Genomic DNA, 19,064 nt, shown 5'->3' with positions numbered 1-19,064 from the left:
GTGATACGCCATGCTCATCAGACAAAGTAGTGTTCTGTCATTCTCGCCTATAGCTGACCTGAATACAAAGTGGTCCAAAATAAAAAAAGCATCCAACAGCTTTGATGTGATTTTAGCACCAGTGAAAGCCATTTTAGCAATCTCTTTCAGTTAATAGTGGGAAAATCAATTGTAGCTAACATAAACAAAAACGTCTTTATACTATTTATGTGGCTTAACTTGTATCAAAGTGAGATATTTACGTAATTATCTCTTAAAATGACAGTCAGAGTAATGTGAATGAAGCCAGCTTATAGTGGGATCTCTGGGAAGAGTTTGGAAAGGAAAATGTGGCGTCAAGGAATGGCAGCAAAGATCTGTGGATTCACTTTCAACTTTCTCAGTGTACTATAGCATATCTTTCAGGAGGGCAAGTCTATTATCTGTCTTGAGCTGTGGTTTGTGCAAATGGTCAATACTGGGCATTTCTAAGGCTCTTCAAATCATTGTACGAAACACTTATGATGGGAGAAAAACAGTTAGTTTGGCCTATGTTCAGGCTAAATGCTAGATTTAATACAATTTAAACACGCATGTAGCTAGAAAAGCCTAAGTGATGCATAAAGCAAAATGTTTTATTGGGAGGGAAAGAAATTCAAGATCATTTTTAGATTGTTCCAACATTTTGTAACATTTTTTTGTCATTATGGATGTCTCTGTAAGGATAAATGTTAAGAATAAAATAGACATTTTGAATGTTAAATCTTGTGGAATTGAAACTAGTTTCCTAATACAACACCTCATCTGAAGACAGAGGGTTGTCGGCACACCCTTGTCTGAATGCCAGCTGCCTTAACACACACACTACACAAGACTAGCAAAGAATTCAGTATGCAGGAGCCGAGGGCTGCACACACGCACACATAAAATGTACCTCAAAACTGTGTGCTAAGATCACAATCGCTTCTGCAGATGCTTGCCTTGCTTCTCTCCTTCCCAAGAATCCCTTCAGCGATTTCCAATATCAGGACTCGTCCCGACTGCCTGTTTGTCAAGCAAAACCCTTAGCCAGCATCGTATGTCATGCATCCTGTCACTCACTATGTTCACCGTGCTCGAGCAAACTAAATACAGTAAGAGAACACTTCGATTGTGCGTACAGTGACAGCACTTCGGATACTAAGATTTTTATCTTTTATTTTCTGAAGTGCCCCAAAATCCCTCTGGGTAAAATGAACAAACCATTTTTTTATGCAAAGTTATGAACAGCAGACCATGTGTTTGGCAGGATAACTCCCTGTCGCATATTTGAGATTAATGGTCTCGTTGAGAGAGATGGACCAGTGATTTTATAGTCCCCCTGTAGGTCATTTAGCGGTAAATATGCACAGAAGTGTCAGATGAATTGTTGAGGTTGCGCTGGTTGTTTTTTGACAGATAGTTTATGAATAAATATGAAGAAAACAAGCAGGATGGAAACTCGGATGAAGTTTTTCTGCTATCAGGAGTTTTGTCATTATTGAGGGCAGACTGACTTAGCCAACCAGTGAAGATAATTGAGAGGTAAAATACAAAAGACATCCGCTAGATTGGCATCAACTCTAGTACTTATCTCTCTGTCCCTGACAGACAAGCTCAATCCCCCACTCCCACCCTCCTTCACCCCACAGGTGGTGCCCTTCTTCACACAGAACCCCCAGTCACTGAAATGAGACAGCCACTACCCCTTAATCATTGCGGTTCGCTTCTGTCCCCGTGTCTTTTTACGCACTTGCCCTACTTTTCGACCCAATGTCTCCTAGGCTCCCTCAGGCTGCACCTCCCGTTGCCTCCCTTGGCCTCCCTGCCTCCTCTCTGCCCTCATTGATGCTTCTTCCCTCCTCTGGTCCAAGGGGAGCAGACAGAGCTCCCGATTATCTCTGTGTGGCAGCGTCTGTTTTGTGCTCTGATTAAAGGAGCAGCATGTGGTCTGTGTGTGAGCGGCGTGTGCAGACGCCGCCGTTGGGCTAATGCTAACATTACGTGCTTAATCATTTATGTCTGGGAGATGGGCACAAAGGCTTGGGGTGGGTGGGGGGTGGAGGTAGGTGGTGTTTGGGTATTTATCGGTGGCACAGATGCACTCAGACACTCATCCCTCCCGGATAGCGTTCCCCGTGCTTAGCACAACACGAACCGAGCATTTTCCAGGCTTCAACAAAACGTGAAAAGTATGTGTATTTAAACATGTATTAGGGTTTTAGAAAGTCAACGGTTGAGCCTTTAGACACAATAGGGATTGAAAGATGGCCCTAGCAAATGATAGTATTTGGACAACCTCTCTCCCCCTTTACCCCGTCTCCTCTTTTTCTTGCTCCTCTTCTCATGTCTGTCTGCTCCTCTTCACTCTCTGCCAAGCAGCCTGTCCCTCCAACATGCACAGAAATCAAGATACACACACACACATATACACACACTCATGCACTGGCACAGCCAATAGGAGATCACCAGTCTCCCTATTGCTTACCACTCAATGCCTTGTTTCCAGGACAACAGGAAGGCATGAGACCCACTTTGCTGAAGCGTTTTAAACTTGGTGTTGACTTTTTTTTTTCTCCTGAAAACAATAAAAGGTCTCCCTCTGTGAAGTTGTGCCCTGTAAGAATTGAGGGGGGCTAAAAGTTTATGCTGCCTCACCAAACTTCCAAACTTCCTTCAGTACATAACTTCTGTCATTTTTTTCTGCATTTTTCTTAGATCTACAATGAGGAGTGTGGCCCTTTTCTCCGTTTTGCTCACCTTGGTCACCCCATGTTCCAGCTTGGACGGTAAGCACTTGTCTCACACAGCCCACCCTTTCACGGTAAAAGCTCATTTAAAGTTGCAGCAGAGGGTTGTATTGCTTTTGGGGGCCCAAATAGAGCTCATTAGTTAACATCCTATGCTATCTCCAAGCACGGGCTATGCTGCAGAGGCCTCATTTCATCACTGCAATAACCAAGATTACAGCAGCCTCCACAGTGTCACTAAAAAAAGGTGCGCGCCAGACATCTGCAACCCTGTCGCAGCCTCTGCACCCCCCCACCCTCCTGCTTACGTAGACCAAAAAAAATCACACTTTTTTTTTTTTTCGTCTCTCACCTCCCTCTGCTCAGTCTGTCTCCTTCTTATCTGTTGTCTGGTGGCGTTATTTTAGACAGCTCCAGTGGATTGAATAGAACGATCATGTTAAAAAGGCAAACCGTATTCACCGTACCTGGGAGGGTGGGTGCAAAAGGATTGGAAGCCTGTGGAATCCAAGGCACCCAAAGCAAATTTTTAAGGGACTGCAGTTTTAATCACACAGCTGACATTTCCCCCCAATGACGCATATTCCTGCATGTTACTATTTTAAATTATTCGACAAATGAATGAGTGCAGGATTTGACAGTATGAAGACTGGAGAATTCGTTTTTTTTTTTTTTTTTTTAATGAACTCATTTCTGAACTCACCAGCAATTTTCAGGACAGCAAGTAGATTTGGGGGGTGGCAGAAATTGTGGACATTCTGGTAATGAACAGGATGCAGCAGTGAGGGTTCATGCTCAGAACTACAATTGAAGCACACAGTAAAACAACCCTCAACGAGGAGCTTTTTCAGTTCTTGAGACATTTGATGCCCCGCTCCGAATATATTTTTATCTATTTTCAAAGCGTTCCCAGAGGTCTTTTACTTGTGTTTGTGCAGTTTTTAACCAAAATCAAATAGCCTGTGTCGTTTCTGCAGTGCCGACACAGGCTATGCGCCGGACTTTTGGCGCAGAGTGACCCTCCGCAGATATCTCCTCATCCCTTTGTTTACACTCTCCTGCTAACTTACAGCCCCTCACAACCCCAACCTAACATTGGCAGTACCGTGCAATGTCAGAGCTATCCAGCCAAACAGTTTCGGGCTACACGCCAGCTTAGATGAGGACAAAATATGATTTAAGGGATCTGTTTCGATGCAAGTAGATGCATCAGAATGGAGCAGAGCAGGGAGACTTTGGCCTGCCTACTTCAGATGCTGCATCACAATTGAGAGCTTTTTCAAAGGCGGGTTTTTATCTACTCCTAATCCATCACGATTGGAATAAGGAAAAAGTCAGAAACACGATTTTATTGTTAATTCTTTTATAAATGTTTTCCTTCAGAAGAAAAATGCTACAAGAACATATTAAAAACACCAAAAACAGGATTTGCATTGGAGTGGGTCTTTAAAAGGATCTTTGATTTTTAACAAATCTTTTCACTTCATGTAAAAAAAATTAAGGTCATCTTGCAAACAGACGTGTTTGCTGTTGTTTTTTCAGATAAAATGTAATAAGAGAAACATCAAGTGGATTCAATACTGGTACTTTTAGATGAAAGAGTTTTCAAACATGACTTTATGAATTTTTTTCTGCATATTTATATAAGTATGTTTTGTAACTTAAAACACAGTTATTCGTGCTGCCCATTGACTGTAGAAGCAAACTGGACTGAGTGACCCCTCTCCCGTCATGTTCCAAACAGGAAGTACTCGCTGGCTCCAAGAAGCCAAATTCCTCAGAGCTCAATTGACTTGGTCATCATAATTTGTCAGAATAACCATTCCTGCTATGATACCTTTTTTTTAACATGTTCTTGCTCATCTTTCATTGTTGGAAGTTATTCAAGTTATAAACTGGCCAATGAGATGCCTCGATAAAAGTAGGTGGTGGCCGCTGTCCCACGCCAAACCTTTAATTGGTGAGAGTGGTTGCCATAGAAATGTTGACTCAGACCAGCTTGGACCAATCGCTGCTTACCGATTAGGGCTGCACGATATGAAGAAAACTCGCGATATGCAATATTGGTGATTAATATTGCGATAACGATATAATTCGCGGTATATAAACAAACAGCAAAACAACCAAAAACATCATTTCCATTTCACTGCAACAGTTTGAAAATGATACTCCAAATGACCCTCGTCGACATAGGAGGCAAACATCAAACATAAAAGGGCTCATCTGATTGATCAACAACGTAAACGGGTCCTCTGATTGGTTAAATGCATAAAGGGATTTATTTCATTTGTTTAATATTTCAAGCTGCCATGAGATTGTTTTAGCACATTTAAGGTAACCATTTATTGCGATTTTCGCCGTCTTTTGCGGTATGCATATTGAACAGCTTAATGTCGCGATAACGATAAATTTGCGGTATATTGTGCAGGCCTATTACCGATCCCATCTAGCTCCAACATATGCAAAAATATGAACTGACTTTGTTTTGTTGGAGCCAGACGATGTGACACTCGCTCAGTCCAGTTCTCCTATGCAGTCAATGACACTGTTTATCTTTTTCAACCATACAATTATAATTATTTTAAAGAGAAACTCCCTTCTCTGACGTAATATTGTATGAAAGCTACACTACAAAGGAGTTCAATAATTCCCTCTACCCTAACCCTAATAGGATGTTTTCCTTGGTCAATTTTTTGCAGCTTCATTTTTATTTCCAGTTCTAAAAGCTACTGTGACGATACTTAGAGCACAATCAGTCCCAGAAAAGAATCCAGGCTTTGGCTGGTCCTAATACCGCTATTGCTAAAGCAGAAAGACAACTTAACATTTCAAAAAGGATTGTACTCCCTGTGAGTTACCAGCTTTTCCAAATGATTGTCCTTCACTGCAGGACTTGTAATTATTAAAAGTGAGGTGTAATCCAAAGTTTTTCTCTTTTCCAGGCATGAGCGGTTTGACAAACGCCTGTTTGTGTGATGAAGCGCACTGCGCCGGGAGCTCCTGCTTTGGCCAGCTGTGTTTCGCGTCGCTGTCACTTTTGAGCGGGAAGCCGGTCTTCCAGAAGGGATGCATTGTTTCTAAAGAAGAGGAGGTTCTGCGCTGCAGAAAGTCTCCTGCTCCTGAGCTGGTGGTGGAGTGCTGCTTTGGACATTTGTGCAATATGAACATCTCCCTGGTGCCTCCTGTGAAAGGTGACATTTTTGCAAACGGGCACCTCAGAAACACACTCAAAATTATTGACCCTTTCTTGTTCAGTTTTTATACAAGACGTGCTCATCTTATTCAAACTAGGTGCAACTTTTGTTTGCTTTCAAAATAAAAGCCTGATTCTTGGCAGATTTTCAAAACAACTCAAACATTGGATCTGAAATTTGAATTTTTTTAAGGGATTGAAAACGTTTTCTATGGCTATCTTTGACATAGTTTCAAGAGAAAACATGTAAACAAGTGGAATTTTTTTTGCTCTTCAAGCAATCAAAACAAACAAATTAAATAGAATATTTGTTATAAGGTCAACACTGGTTGCTTGAAAGTTGACTAAGCAGCTTTTAAGCAACCGGTGTTATAAATATTCACCACAGCTAAGGCAGTTTAAACCAGTGAATCTGTTTCAGTGTATTAAGTTAAAATGTAAACCATTCATGTGGATTTTCAATACACTGAAGTATTGTTCATATTTGTGAGCTGCTCATTTTCATTTCAGTATTTGTGGCCTGAGAAACAGGAACATAACATTTCAGCTTGTATTCATTTTTGAATGAGTGATGGCTGTGTTGGCAGGAAATCCATTTGATTCCAGCAGGTGTTGGATTTCATGCTGCAAAATAAACTCATTTGTGCGGCTTTCGAGTGAAAGCTCAGCGTAGAGATGCTTCCACCTGCGTGCATGCTGCTCGCCAGCGAATGCCATGTAATTGAATGGGTTATCGATGGTATTGCTTTAATGGTTTTCTCCTATCTCTCCTTCCTCTTATCAGATGTTGAACCGTCTGCCGACAGACCAGTCCTCAGAGACCAGGAGTGTGTGTGTGAGGGCGGAGTGTGTGAGCAGGAACAGCGCTGCATTGGGCAGCATTGCTTCTCTTCTCTGAAGGTGATTGACGGGGCAGCCGGCCAACAGAAGGGCTGCCTGAGGGACGACGAGGAGGGCAGAGCCGTTTGTGCCACGCCGCCCTCGCCGCTATATGCCGTCAAGTGCTGCCAGGGCCACCTGTGTAACATGAACGTCACTGTGCACCCCCCTGGAAAAGGTAACTGTACACTTTTGCGTTGGCTGCCTTTAATCATTGGCCTTATGGCACTAGGGATTAGACAGAAATTCCACTTAGAGTTAAACTATTAAAAGCTTTCATTATGAAACGCTAATTTTAATTCATTTTTTCCCCCGTCACTCTTTTCCAGAGGAGGTTTTGAAGCCCGTCACTAAAGAGGAGCATGAGTGCGTGTGTGAGGGCAGCTCGTGTGTTACAGGGAATCGCTGCAGGGGCCACCAGTGTTTCTCTTCTCTAACGGACAGTGCTGGAACCACGGTGTACCAGAAAGGCTGCTTTAAGGTCTACGAGCAGAGCACACTAACCTGCAAGACCCCACCCTCCAGAGATCAGATTGTTGAGTGTTGCCAGGGACACCTGTGTAACATGAACATCACTGTTCAGCTGCCTCCCAAAGGTACAACACAGCACTACCCAGAATGCACTACAACCACAGAAACGAGTCACGACTGTAACTTTTTTATTAGAGATATCTTTATGGAACAGAACTGGTTAAACCTCTGAAGTTACCAAGACTTTAGAATTGAGAACAGAAAAAACAGTGAGGTTAGTGTTACAGTTTGTGGGGAAAAAACAAAAACCAATACGGTTAAAATATCACAGCTCATTTCTTTATTTATTTTTCATCAATCTCACTAAAAACAAGATCCTGCACTGTTCAACCAAACTACACTATGAAGCATCCTTAATATTTAAAATGAGGAGAGCTATTCCATCACATTTACTTTATTTTAATTTGAGAAATCTTACACCTATCATTTATCACCCATAAATATTTATATATAGAATAAATACACATTTCCTGAACTTGCCAAAAAACTATCTTCATTTTTAGGGTTTGGGATTTTCCTTTAGACTTTTTTTTTGTCATTTCCTCTTGGCAGAACTCAGAAGCCTTTAATGAGCCATTGTTTTTGCAGGTGGAGGCAATAAGGAAGGATAATTCCTCTGAGTCCAATTCACTGTTATTTATCATTGGTGATAAAAAAATATTTTGGATAGACTTGAAGTAAACATTTTTTGTAGAAGATTCAGTTTCGTAATTAAAAAAACACGCTCAAAACTATGCAGCACATTTTAATGGTATTAAATGCCTAGTTTCCTTTGATATTTTTTTCTTAGTTGAACAGTTTAAATGCTAAAACGTTTTATCCTGAAAGTTTTTTTTTTTTTTAATACAAACTCCAAAGCAGAAGTGGGCTGCAGGCAGAACTGAATAGTTTTTGCTGTAAGATGGTTCAGACACTGTGGATGGAGTCCGTTCATAGAACAAATCCACAGTGTGAGTGTGCTGAAGACTCAAAGCTCTTGTTTTTTTCACGCACACACCCACATCTGGTTTTAGCTTAAGCTCTCTGATATGGTTTTATCTCCACATCTGTGGACCATTCAGATGGAAGAAAACCATGGCAAAGAATTCCAGGCTCACGTCTCATGGCCTCGCTTATCTTTTCTAGATTGCAGACATGGAAAACTCACTATTTTTTGTTTAAATCCCTATAAATGAAGCCATAATTTCACCTGATACAAAACTGGGCCGATGATGTGCATGGAAGTGAAGTCGCTGCTTTCTCTTTCTTTGCAGATCATGTGCTTTCCGCCTACAGTGTGACCACCCTGGTTACTGTTATTGTGGCACCAATCATTGCCCTCATCTTTTTCTCTGCTTTGGCCGTCTTCGTGTTCAGACGCATCCATCGCAATCAAATGGAGAGACTGACGCCGCGAGACGCTGAATACGGCACCATCGATGGCCTCATTGCTTCTAACGTGGGGGAGAGCACGCTGGCGGTGAGTGCTGCAAGATCCAGGGGAAGATCGCTAAATTCTTTGTCCGTAAAAGGACTGAACTGTATATATTTTTATGTTTTGAAGAAAATGATGGGGAGGAAAAAAAAGATGTTTTGGAGTTTATCCCTATTCATTAGCTGCCCAGTTCTGGTCTTCATGAATCACTTGTTTAACAGTGACTGAGCAGAAATTGCTGAAAAAACAAGGACACTGGCAGGCAGCCTGAATCTGTCTGTTAAAGTGATCATAAATGACGGATTTGAAAAGACTTAAATCGAGAAAAACTACAAATTAAGCCCTCTATTTGTGAAACAAACATGAGCAGTCATAAGAAAGATGCGAATCCCTTCCATAATTGTGTATTTGAGGGGAACGTCTGCCCCGTTAAACACATTTAAATTAGGGCGCCAGCTCTGCACGTTCTTTGCACACGTGCTCGTTTTCTGAGACAATGGAGGCATGATGGCATTATAAAAGGCCTGATCAAGGAAGTATTCTGGTCACACTGTACTTATCAAGCCTTCTGAATAAAGTCCTCCCCAAAAGAAGTCTTCTCTGTGTTTATGGAGTTTTTGGAAAGGTCTCCATGTTTAGTTTAGCAGTCTGAGCTGATAATTGTGCAGGATTTTAAGCATCTTTACTGAACTTTGTTGACTTTTCCTTCTAAAACCTCAAGAGTTTTTTTTTCTTTTTTCCTAACTCAAATATGCAGAGATTTGTTCAGTCATTTTGCACTGCAGTCTGTGTGAGGAATGTCACTGATATTTGTTTTTCTCTGCACCCAGCCATGGAATATAGGTTGTCTGTAGTGGTTTGTGCTTTGAGGCCTGCTAAACCGATCCAGAACATGGGTGGGGCCCTGTGGTTAGCGTTTGGTCTGAAAGCAAAACCCTGCACACTCACTTAGCTTGCAATGTGTAGGAGCTGCAGTGGGATTCAGCTGAGCCCTTGAGAAAGTTGGAGGTTGTTTCCGTGCATTTGGTTATTCTTCTCACATTAAGCCTTTGATGGCATTTCTAAGTAAATCTAACCTCTTTAAGATCCAGTTCATGAATTGAATTTACAGCTTATTGAAATGCCCCCCCCCCCCCCCCCCCCACTCCCCCAGCTGCTAAAGCATGAGTATATGTGTGTTGCAGAAACACTCTGACTTTTCTAAAGTTCATCAGTAAACTTGGCAGCAAAGGTTCCAGATATTGAACCACTGTCTGTGTGCTTCAGCATAATAATAAAAAAAAAAAAGCGAGAGCTTGGCAGCATCGTGAGGTTATTAGGAGACCCGTCAGACTGAAACGGAGGCGACCTGTTCCACGAGCATCATATCTGATTATCCTGTTATTGCACACGATTGCATTCTGCTGCTTTATGGTCCAGTCAGAATATATATTCCCCTCACAAACAACAATCCTTTCAGCACGGAGAGGGATTCGAACCCTCCTTAGAGTAACCATCATTCATTTTATTGCCTCTTGTCTTTTGTTCTTATGTTGTAATTCCGAATTGTTTCCCTGGCAGCTCTTGCATTATGCATCTGTTTATCCCAAGCATAACTCGTCTGTTTTCAACCCCCCCCTTTCAGTCTTTTGCAAGGCAGCTGCCAACTCTGTAACTGCGCACTGCCCCCCTGTGTCGGCCTCAAGACGCTGCACGTCTTGCTGAGAGATAAAAATAAAAGGCTTTTGGAGTCTGGTCCTGGATTAGATCAAATCTCCAGCGCACACGCCAGTCGCTGGGGAGGAGGTGGCTCCACTGTTGTTTACTCAGCAGGGGGCATTCTGCACCTCCAGCACAGACACACAAACGCATTATCTTGGTACACGCACACACAGAAAACTTGCTCTCCTCGTCCCCCCGCGTGGGTGGCACATCAAAGACTGCTTGCTTGTAATAATCTCCATCTGAGTCCCAGATGCTCTGTTTTTCATCGTTTTCAGGCTTTAGCCACAACATTCTTCTGCCGTGGTTTTCATTCAGGCAGCTTTCTGGCAAAAGGATCCACAGATGTACACACAGATATGCAATCATTTACCTTGTTGTCACTTGCTCCCCCAGGATCTACTGGATCATTCATGCACTTCAGGAAGTGGCTCAGGACTCCCTTTCCTCGTTCAGAGAACCGTCGCTCGACAAATTACACTAAATGAGTGTGTGGGTAAGTGCTGATTTAGGGTCCTCTGATCACTCTGGTGCCGCCGCTGGGCGCTGGGCCGCCTTGCAGAGGTCTCTCACAGAACCAGCTCTGAACTCCAAACAGGATAGTGGTGCTAAAAAAGGGTTTACGAGTGAAACCAGCAATCGGACCGTGTAGCGCTCTCGCTATGGTGCGGCCTAATTGGTGGGCAATCAGTACATCCTTCAACTATTTCCTTGTTAAATGGAAACACCCCCCTTCAACACCAAATGCACGTCCACATACAAGCATCGGTGCCATTCAAATGAAGCAATTAAGACGTTTTTAAGTCCATCTATGGATCCTTTGCTCAATAACAGCCTCAGGAAAGCCTCTAAACATATCCGTGTTTAATTATTGCTATTGCACAATATGAAGAAAATTCGAACCCAATGTGTTGGCATAAACAACGGTTTTGTATTTTATATCTGATTTAGTTTTCTCTTGTTTGCAAAAAGTAAAAAAAGTAAAACTCAATAATTTCACTTGTACACATTTGGTACTCGGGAATAAAAAGCTGTCTAAGTAACTATTATGACTGGTGTTGAAAAGCAAGCTATGTTGAAATCTGTTTCTGTGGCCACTGGGGGGCAGCAAGAAGCATGAACATTTGCAGAAAGCATGCTTGGCAGGATTCTTTAAGCCACAGGCTTAAACTGTTTGCTTAGACTGTTGCCACTTTAATTGTGCTTTAAAATCAAATTTTACATTATTTCTCTTTATATTTCCACTTTTTTGACTGATGAATTTGCCCTATAAATACTGTGGCAGTAATTTCTTCTTTGCCCTTCGACTCCTTTGAGGGGTCGCCACAGCGAATCATCTGTCTCCATCTAATCATATCTAATCTAATCTAATCTGTTAACTCTTGCTGTAACTTGATGAGCTAAATGTTCCATACTTTAAAAACGGTATAGTAGAGATTCTCTTTTTTTTTTCTTCTAAATTAAGCAACAAAAGTGATTTAATAAGTTCACATGGTATCTAATCAGAATTGTTTACTACAAGTTGCATAAGAAATGTAAATGATATTATACCTTAAAAAGATTTTACCTATAATTTGGTGACTGTCATTTTATACATTTGAATTTGATTTGGATTTTTACTCATTTACTTTGACTTAGTTTAAGGATTCAGAGCCACAGACCAGACATGGGCTCATTTCATGTTAAACACTCCACGTTTTCCCTTTTTTATGGTCAGGGAAGGGTCGCTATGGTGAGGTGTGGAGGGGTCAGTGGCAAGGGGAGAGTGTCGCCGTCAAGATCTTCTCCTCCAGAGATGAGAAGTCTTGGTTCAGAGAGACGGAAATCTACAACACCGTCCTGCTGAGACACGAGAACATCCTTGGTATGTTTTTATATCTGAGTTCAATGACCCGCAAATGATTACTGTTGTTCAACAAAACAGAGACAGACTGCCTGTAATGATTTACAGAAAATGTAAACCAGCTAAGCCATGTATGTAATGTAAAGATGCTAAAGTACCTTTTTATTACTGTTTATTGCAGTGTAATGACTCATTAGTTACTTAAAAGTGGAAATATTTTGTTATTTGAACATGTTTCTCGATGCAGGCTTCATCGCCTCAGATATGACTTCAAGAAACTCCAGCACTCAGCTGTGGCTCATCACTCACTTCCATGAAATGGGTTCCCTGTACGATTACCTCCAGCTCAGCACCCTCGATGCCCCCGGATGCCTCCGTATGGCTCTTTCTATAGCTAGTGGCCTTGCTCATTTACACGTGGAGATTTTTGGCACACAGGGCAAGCCCGCGATCGCCCATCGGGACCTGAAGAGCAAAAACATTCTGGTGAAAAAGAATGGACAGTGCTGCATTGCTGACCTCGGTAAGAATACTGGCTGTGTAGGGTTGTATAAATATCATTCAAAATTGTTGCTGGGAACATTTCCAAGACGATTCAAAACACTGATATGTCAGATCACATTTGAGGTTCACAAAGTGCTGAGAAAGCTAATAAAACTATTGATTTGTCATTCATTGAAGTGTTTAAATAGTCAGTAAAAGCACTTAGAAACTTGTTCACCGAAGCTTTTGAACTATTGAGGTCAATAGCTGAATGTTATTGCGTATTAATTTGCAGTTTAGTTTCTCTGTTTCGCTCTGCCATGTTGTTAAATTACATGGAAAGAAAACAGCATAACCAAAAACTTATTTATGAGACCTTGCACCACTTTGTCCAAAGCACCAATGTTCCATTTGCAGAAACCTGAAAAATACCTAATTCAGTTAGAAGCCATAACCAGGTGACAGGCTTGACTGTGTTTGGGCTCAGGGTAATAAACTCTGCTCCAGCTGAGGCATTATGCTGTGCTGACAAACACAGCAGCACTTGTTTGTCTCTTTGGGGTGCTGTTATGTTGGAGTACATCCTGTGCGTTAGAACATGGCTGTTTGTTCTACAAGTAGTGTTTCTCCATTTAAGTCCTTAATGCATCTATTTAAGACAGGAAGACTGTCTGCTCAAATGCATGTCTGCTATATTGTTACCTTTTGAGATAAGATGTTCTCTGAGCAGAGTTTGACATCAAAAGAGGGAAGCAAATAAAAATGTGACCTCGCGCCCGTCTGCTTCTTTCTAAGCCGGCAGGTTTCCTTTTGACTTTCAGGAACGACATTTTCTCTGCTCATCATTTTCAGGACTTGCAGTCATGCATTTTCAAGACACCAATGAGTTAGACGTGGGCAATAACCCGAAGGTGGGCACAAAGCGGTACATGGCTCCTGAGGTGCTGGATGATTCAATCCAGATGGACAGCTTTGAGTCCTACAAGAGAGTGGACATCTGGGCGCTGGGCCTTGTGCTGTGGGAGATCGCCAGGAGGACGGTCAGCAACGGTCAGTCTGGGGTTTAAACACATCTCTTAGGCCATCTTCTGGCCCGGTAAGAGAAGAATGATGAACCCAAGAATCGGACATGCATATAGTCTTGACCGCGCTCACATATTTTCAGTAGTGGACCGCTGTGCACCAAGATAAGCTTCTGGGGTTTTTCTTGATTTTCCTTCAAACTATAACTGTACAGCCACTGTACAGGTGTAAACTCTCACAAACTACATTTATATTTGTTAGCACTCTTTGCACAATTTCAATGGGGAAAAAAAAGTTGTTTTTTTTAACTCTGCAACAATTTTTTCATAAACCCTATTGTCTATTCATAAAGTTTAAAAGCGTTACCAGTGGTCTTTGAACTATGATTATGCCATTTTGAGCCAAAATCAAGAAGATTTGTGCCATTTTCTAGGACATAGTTGCAATAGAAACTCACCTCTGAGTTGTGGGTGGGATGTTGGTGTGGAGCAACCCCCCCTTCCCCCTCACTGAGAGCTCAGGGCAGGGAGCTTGTGGCCCATCAAGCATTATTTTAAATTCTTTCGTCTTATGATTTTACTACAATTTTAATTAAGAAATACTCAGAAATGCAATTTTATTCTTATATTTCTTAATATATAGCCTTCATCATCAGTAAATTACTAAAAAAACCATTTAAAACCCCCCCCAAAAAAAAAAATCATCAGAAAGAGTCTTTAAGATGTCACTATAATCTGCTATAAGTCACTGCAACAAAACTCTCCTTGGTCTTTCTCCTCCGTATTTGAGCCGGCTTTTGCACTCTTCATCCCTCGTGAACTACACCCACGCTGCAAAACTGATTTTGTGAACAGTCCCTAAATCAAATCCTTCAATACGTTCTTCATCTTTTCAGTCTGGAGCACCCAGAGACTGGTATCATTTGTAAAAAAAACATCCTAGACTGGAGAGTTTTATTTCAAAAGGAATCTTAATGATCATCTTATAACAAAATGTAGTTTTATGATTCTAATTATCAAATGATTTAATGTAACTATTTTAATTATACAATGATTGTCTTGTGTTGTTGCTGTTTTATCCTGAATGTTTCTGTGTCTCCTGTTAGTCCTTTTATTTCTTTTTCCCCAAAAGGTTTTGCCTTTTGCCAGGCCACTGTTGTTTTTTATCTGTTTTGCATGGATAAATAAAGGTTAAATATAATAGTCACAAGTGAACTGAAGTATTTGAACTTTATTTTGTAGGGATTGTGGAAGACTACAAACCACCTTTTCATGATGTGGTTCCAAGTGACCCCAGCTTTGAGGATATGAAAAAGGTCGTGTGTGTGGATCAGCAGAGGCCCAACATCCCAAACAGATGGTTTTCAGACCTGGTAAGTCAGATAATGACGTTTTATCATATTCTGAACTAAATTGGGACTCATTCGTGTTTTTTTTTTTCCCCCCTTCGTGTTTTCCTTTCAGACTTTAACGTCTATGGCCAAACTGATGAAGGAGTGCTGGTACCAGAACCCATCAGCCAGACTTACAGCTCTTCGCATCAAAAAAACTCTCACAAAGATCGACAACTCTCTGGATAAGATCAAAACAGACATTTGAGCCGCGTTTAAGCGGAAGAGGCCTTTGAAGACTTCCAGAGTGTGGATCCCCGTAGAGACCTCTCACGAGACAAAAGGATTTACTGGGTTAAAACGCCCTTATAGTGGCACAAACCTGTATTTATTTCAGACACTTTGTGGGACAGTTTTTGGCATCCAAAGATGGTTTATTGGGCATTTGTGAAACTGCCCACTGATCTTGGAAATAAGAAAATAACTAACGAACTTAAAGCATTGGAGCTGGACTGTTGAGTCGGTTCTTCAAGGAAGAAGATGTTACCTGGGCATTTGAGTCGGGTTGTTTCTCTCACAAGTGCAGCTTTTGTTTGACACGTTATTTTTTTTGTTGGAAAGACGTGTGAACGACGAGTTTCAGTACGTTTTTAATTTGACTGACTTCATGTGCATCCTGGTGGATTCACCCGGTGAACAGGCCAACCTCCTAACTCATCTAGCCGGCTTCATTTCTGTTGCGGTGATGCACCACAGTTTACAACGTTGTCAGAACAAGGCTGTCGGGATATCATTAGTTCTGAAGGTTTACGCCAGTTGCAGTGTATTTTCTGATGCATCTTCCAGCTAAAAGTACTCCAACTTTTGTTATGTATCTCCTCTAATTTTATTTTATTTTGTTTTCTCAGCTTTACAGAGTCGAATGCTAAAAGATCAAATAAAATATCTGCTATACGATGCTGAACTTTATTCCTCCAGTGGCCTGTAAGAGCCTATATACTGTCTTAACGCGTGCAAATATGTCTTAATGCGTGCATTGTCAAGTAAGCGAAGTCAAACTTCAGCCTTTTCTATTTCTTTTAACATTTTATATCAATTAGAGAAATGTAATTAATAAATAGAAACAAAATAAAACTCTGCATCTGTCTCATTTGTCCTGAAGCCATGAGCAAAGCAGCTGTTGCTCTTGATTGACATCTTCTCTTACGACTTGCTTGGATATTTTTTTTTCCAAAACTCCCTTTATTAAAAGGAATTTCATCCGCTGTGGTTCTTCCGTTGACCGTCAGAAGCAGCTCTTTTATCCCTTGTGCTATCTTAGATGACCCCACCCTTACATTGACGTGTTCTCCCTACCATGATAAAGGTGGAAAGATTTCATGTAATCCATGGACACCAGTGAAGATCACAAATTCTTGAAGAATAAAGGTTCAGCGCACTGTCTAGTGGGTCTAGATGACCCAACTCCCAATGTTAAAGTGCCTAGGATAGCACAAGGGTTAAGATACATTTTATAAGAACATGAAGCTTCCTTTTTTGGACCAGTTTGGCAACATTTCTTTACAGCTTCAGCCTTAACTTTGCAGCCACTGGCATTGTTATTAAAACATAAAATAGATTTTTTAACATTACTCTTTTTTTTTTTTAATGGAATGTTTTCGTATTTGATTGTAATCCTTTTTTCACTTCTTTGCTATTTGAGTTCATGGTTCTTTGTTCAGAATCTTCTTCCACTGTTCCTTAGTGCAGCCTTTTGGAGTTCAAGGCTGCTCTAGCCTGCTGCATCTGAAATCCATTCCTGCTCTCCCGGCTGCTCCAACAACATCCTGCTCTCTGCTTCGGATTCAGCTGCATCTACTTTGAATATTTTCTTTTCTAATGTCGGTCCCGACACGGAGGTCAGGGTTTGTTTAGTCCATTATTACTGAGAAATTTCATTTTTTGTGACTCATTCGTGCCTCACAATACAGAAAAAAAGGATCCCCGAAAACAAATTCTTTGCATTTGTGATTCACTTTTGTATTTAACTTTTTTTTTTTTTAAATATGTGAGAAGATAGAATCGGGAGACTACTACATGATGATGAAGTTACACTTTTTTGGAGGTTTTGGTGCAGAAATGTACATAGTATAGACCTGTGGAGAGCAGTTTGTTATAGGAAACAAAACCTAATTAATGGAAAAAAAATCATCTGTTTTGTTTTCTAAATTCTGAACCCAAATTATTCAGGAGAATGTTTAATTTTTTTATTAACCTCTTACCCTTTGATTAACATGTTATAAAGTAATGAGCTAAATGATGGAAACACAAGCCAATGCATTTTTAATTTGGATGAGACACCCTGCTTGCTTTTGTCAGACCTATGTAGACGACCTTCACATTCATGGTCATTTGATCCATCCTAGGCCAGAGGTGTGCACTCCCTCCTGTTCCTATTAAATCCACAAGTACATCACGCGTTAAAAGTTCTTTTTTTATTTTGTTAATCTGAGCTCTTTTTCTCCATCAAAATAGATGCCATCTTTAGCTGTGTCTCCCGCTAGACTCATGCTGTGAAGACGAGAACAGCCAGAGACATGATAGTGTGTCAACCATTTTACACATCAGATATGTTCTTGTACAATGTTATCTGTCAGAGGGTTTGTTGAACATTTCCTTACATGTCTGCCTCCTCTCAGACTTTAATGTGGTGCACTGATAGCAGAGGTTGCATTAGTGCCGTCTGCTGAGCCCAATAAAACCAAAGGTCCTGGATAGAGTACATGAATGGCTGTCTGCCCCAAGCGCCACAAAGATGGTCCTTTTTCCCCCCCCTGCAAGTAACAAATAGAAAAACCTTTTTTATGCTTGTATTGTCTTGATGTGGTCCTTCGGAGGAGGCTTGGTGCACTCTTCGGTTTGCCACCTATTGTTGCCATGGAGCCTGGGCAGCAAAAGCACGACTGTGGTTATTTGTGACCGCTGTAAATAACTTTTTGCATGCAGCAGAGTGAGGCTCTGCACACCAGTGACTGTACAGTTGACACATTCAGCATTTTTTTTTTTTTTTTTTACCAGAGATTGTTTTGACATTTTGCTCCTACTGTCCCGCACTGCTCACATCCCAGGGGAGGGATTGCAACAACCACAGTGGCGCAAGATGGGCTGTTGGCTTTTATACTCGCAACCATTCTGGCTAAGATGTGCTAACATTATATCTGCCACCACAACAATAAAGTGAAACACCAAAGCTGGAAGCCCAAAAACATTTCAGAGAACTCGTTCCACAAAATGCAACCAAGCAAATCTAAACAAAGAACTGTATGGACACCGTGCAAAGCATAAAACAATAATAGATAAAGGATGATCATATCTGCATAAACAACAGAGGAGAAAATAACAAAGGCAGAAGTTTAAAAAAAATCACTCTTTGCACAAAAGGGGTGGGGCTATGGGGGGCAGCTGTCTTCCCATCAAAAAGCTTTTTCCGTCACACCTGCCCCCCATTTTTGAATCAAATTTTATGGATAAAGATTAATAAATCCTAAAAAATTGCTTTTTTAATCATTTGAAATAGCAGCTAAAAGAATTACTATATGTGTATTTGATTTATTCATTAGAAATGCCCAATCTCTGCCCCCCCTACTCCACTACATCTAAGCTTATTATAGTCCAAAACATATATTAACTGCATCATATTATCCTGTAGCACGAAAAGATCGTTTAGAAGTTTTAGGCGTTTTGAATATTAGTGATGCACAGTAATTAAGCTAAAAATATGATGTGAAAACATAAAAAAATACAGAAATTTTTTTTTTGTAAACTGGTATTCTCTTGTTATTTCATTAATTTGAATTCAGGTAATTTGGAACTGAAAAAAAAAACTTAGTAATTCAAGACTATGAAAATCCAGATCATTCTAATAGGGCCTGATTATCCTT

The 19,064-nt window shown here is 40.9% G+C and overlaps 1 protein-coding gene across 1 annotated transcript in view; it reads left to right on the top strand.

Moving 5' to 3' along the window:
* LOC101173900 (activin receptor type-1) overlaps nucleotides 1-16,278 on the top strand; it is a 28,482-nt gene extending 12,204 nt beyond the window's left edge. Inside the window, exons 2-12 of the mRNA XM_011489717.4 lie at nucleotides 2,716-2,786; nucleotides 5,690-5,938; nucleotides 6,725-6,997; nucleotides 7,149-7,415; nucleotides 8,604-8,809; nucleotides 10,862-10,961; nucleotides 12,183-12,329; nucleotides 12,556-12,831; nucleotides 13,644-13,841; nucleotides 15,056-15,186; nucleotides 15,278-16,278. Of these exons, the coding sequence (XP_011488019.1) occupies nucleotides 2,723-2,786; nucleotides 5,690-5,938; nucleotides 6,725-6,997; nucleotides 7,149-7,415; nucleotides 8,604-8,809; nucleotides 10,862-10,961; nucleotides 12,183-12,329; nucleotides 12,556-12,831; nucleotides 13,644-13,841; nucleotides 15,056-15,186; nucleotides 15,278-15,412 (2,046 nt within the window). The 5' untranslated portion in view covers nucleotides 2,716-2,722 and the 3' untranslated portion in view covers nucleotides 15,413-16,278. The remainder of the gene's footprint in view (nucleotides 1-2,715; nucleotides 2,787-5,689; nucleotides 5,939-6,724; nucleotides 6,998-7,148; nucleotides 7,416-8,603; nucleotides 8,810-10,861; nucleotides 10,962-12,182; nucleotides 12,330-12,555; nucleotides 12,832-13,643; nucleotides 13,842-15,055; nucleotides 15,187-15,277) is intronic.
* The last annotated feature ends 2,786 nt before the right edge of the window (nucleotides 16,279-19,064 follow it).

The sequence above is a fragment of the Oryzias latipes genome, chromosome 21, assembly GCF_053564925.1.
Source record: "Oryzias latipes strain Hd-rR chromosome 21, Olatipes_Hd-rR_3.1".
Lineage (NCBI taxonomy): Eukaryota > Metazoa > Chordata > Actinopteri > Beloniformes > Adrianichthyidae > Oryzias > Oryzias latipes.
Note: the sequence above shows the minus strand (reverse complement) of the source record. Positions and strands in the feature narration are given on the sequence as shown.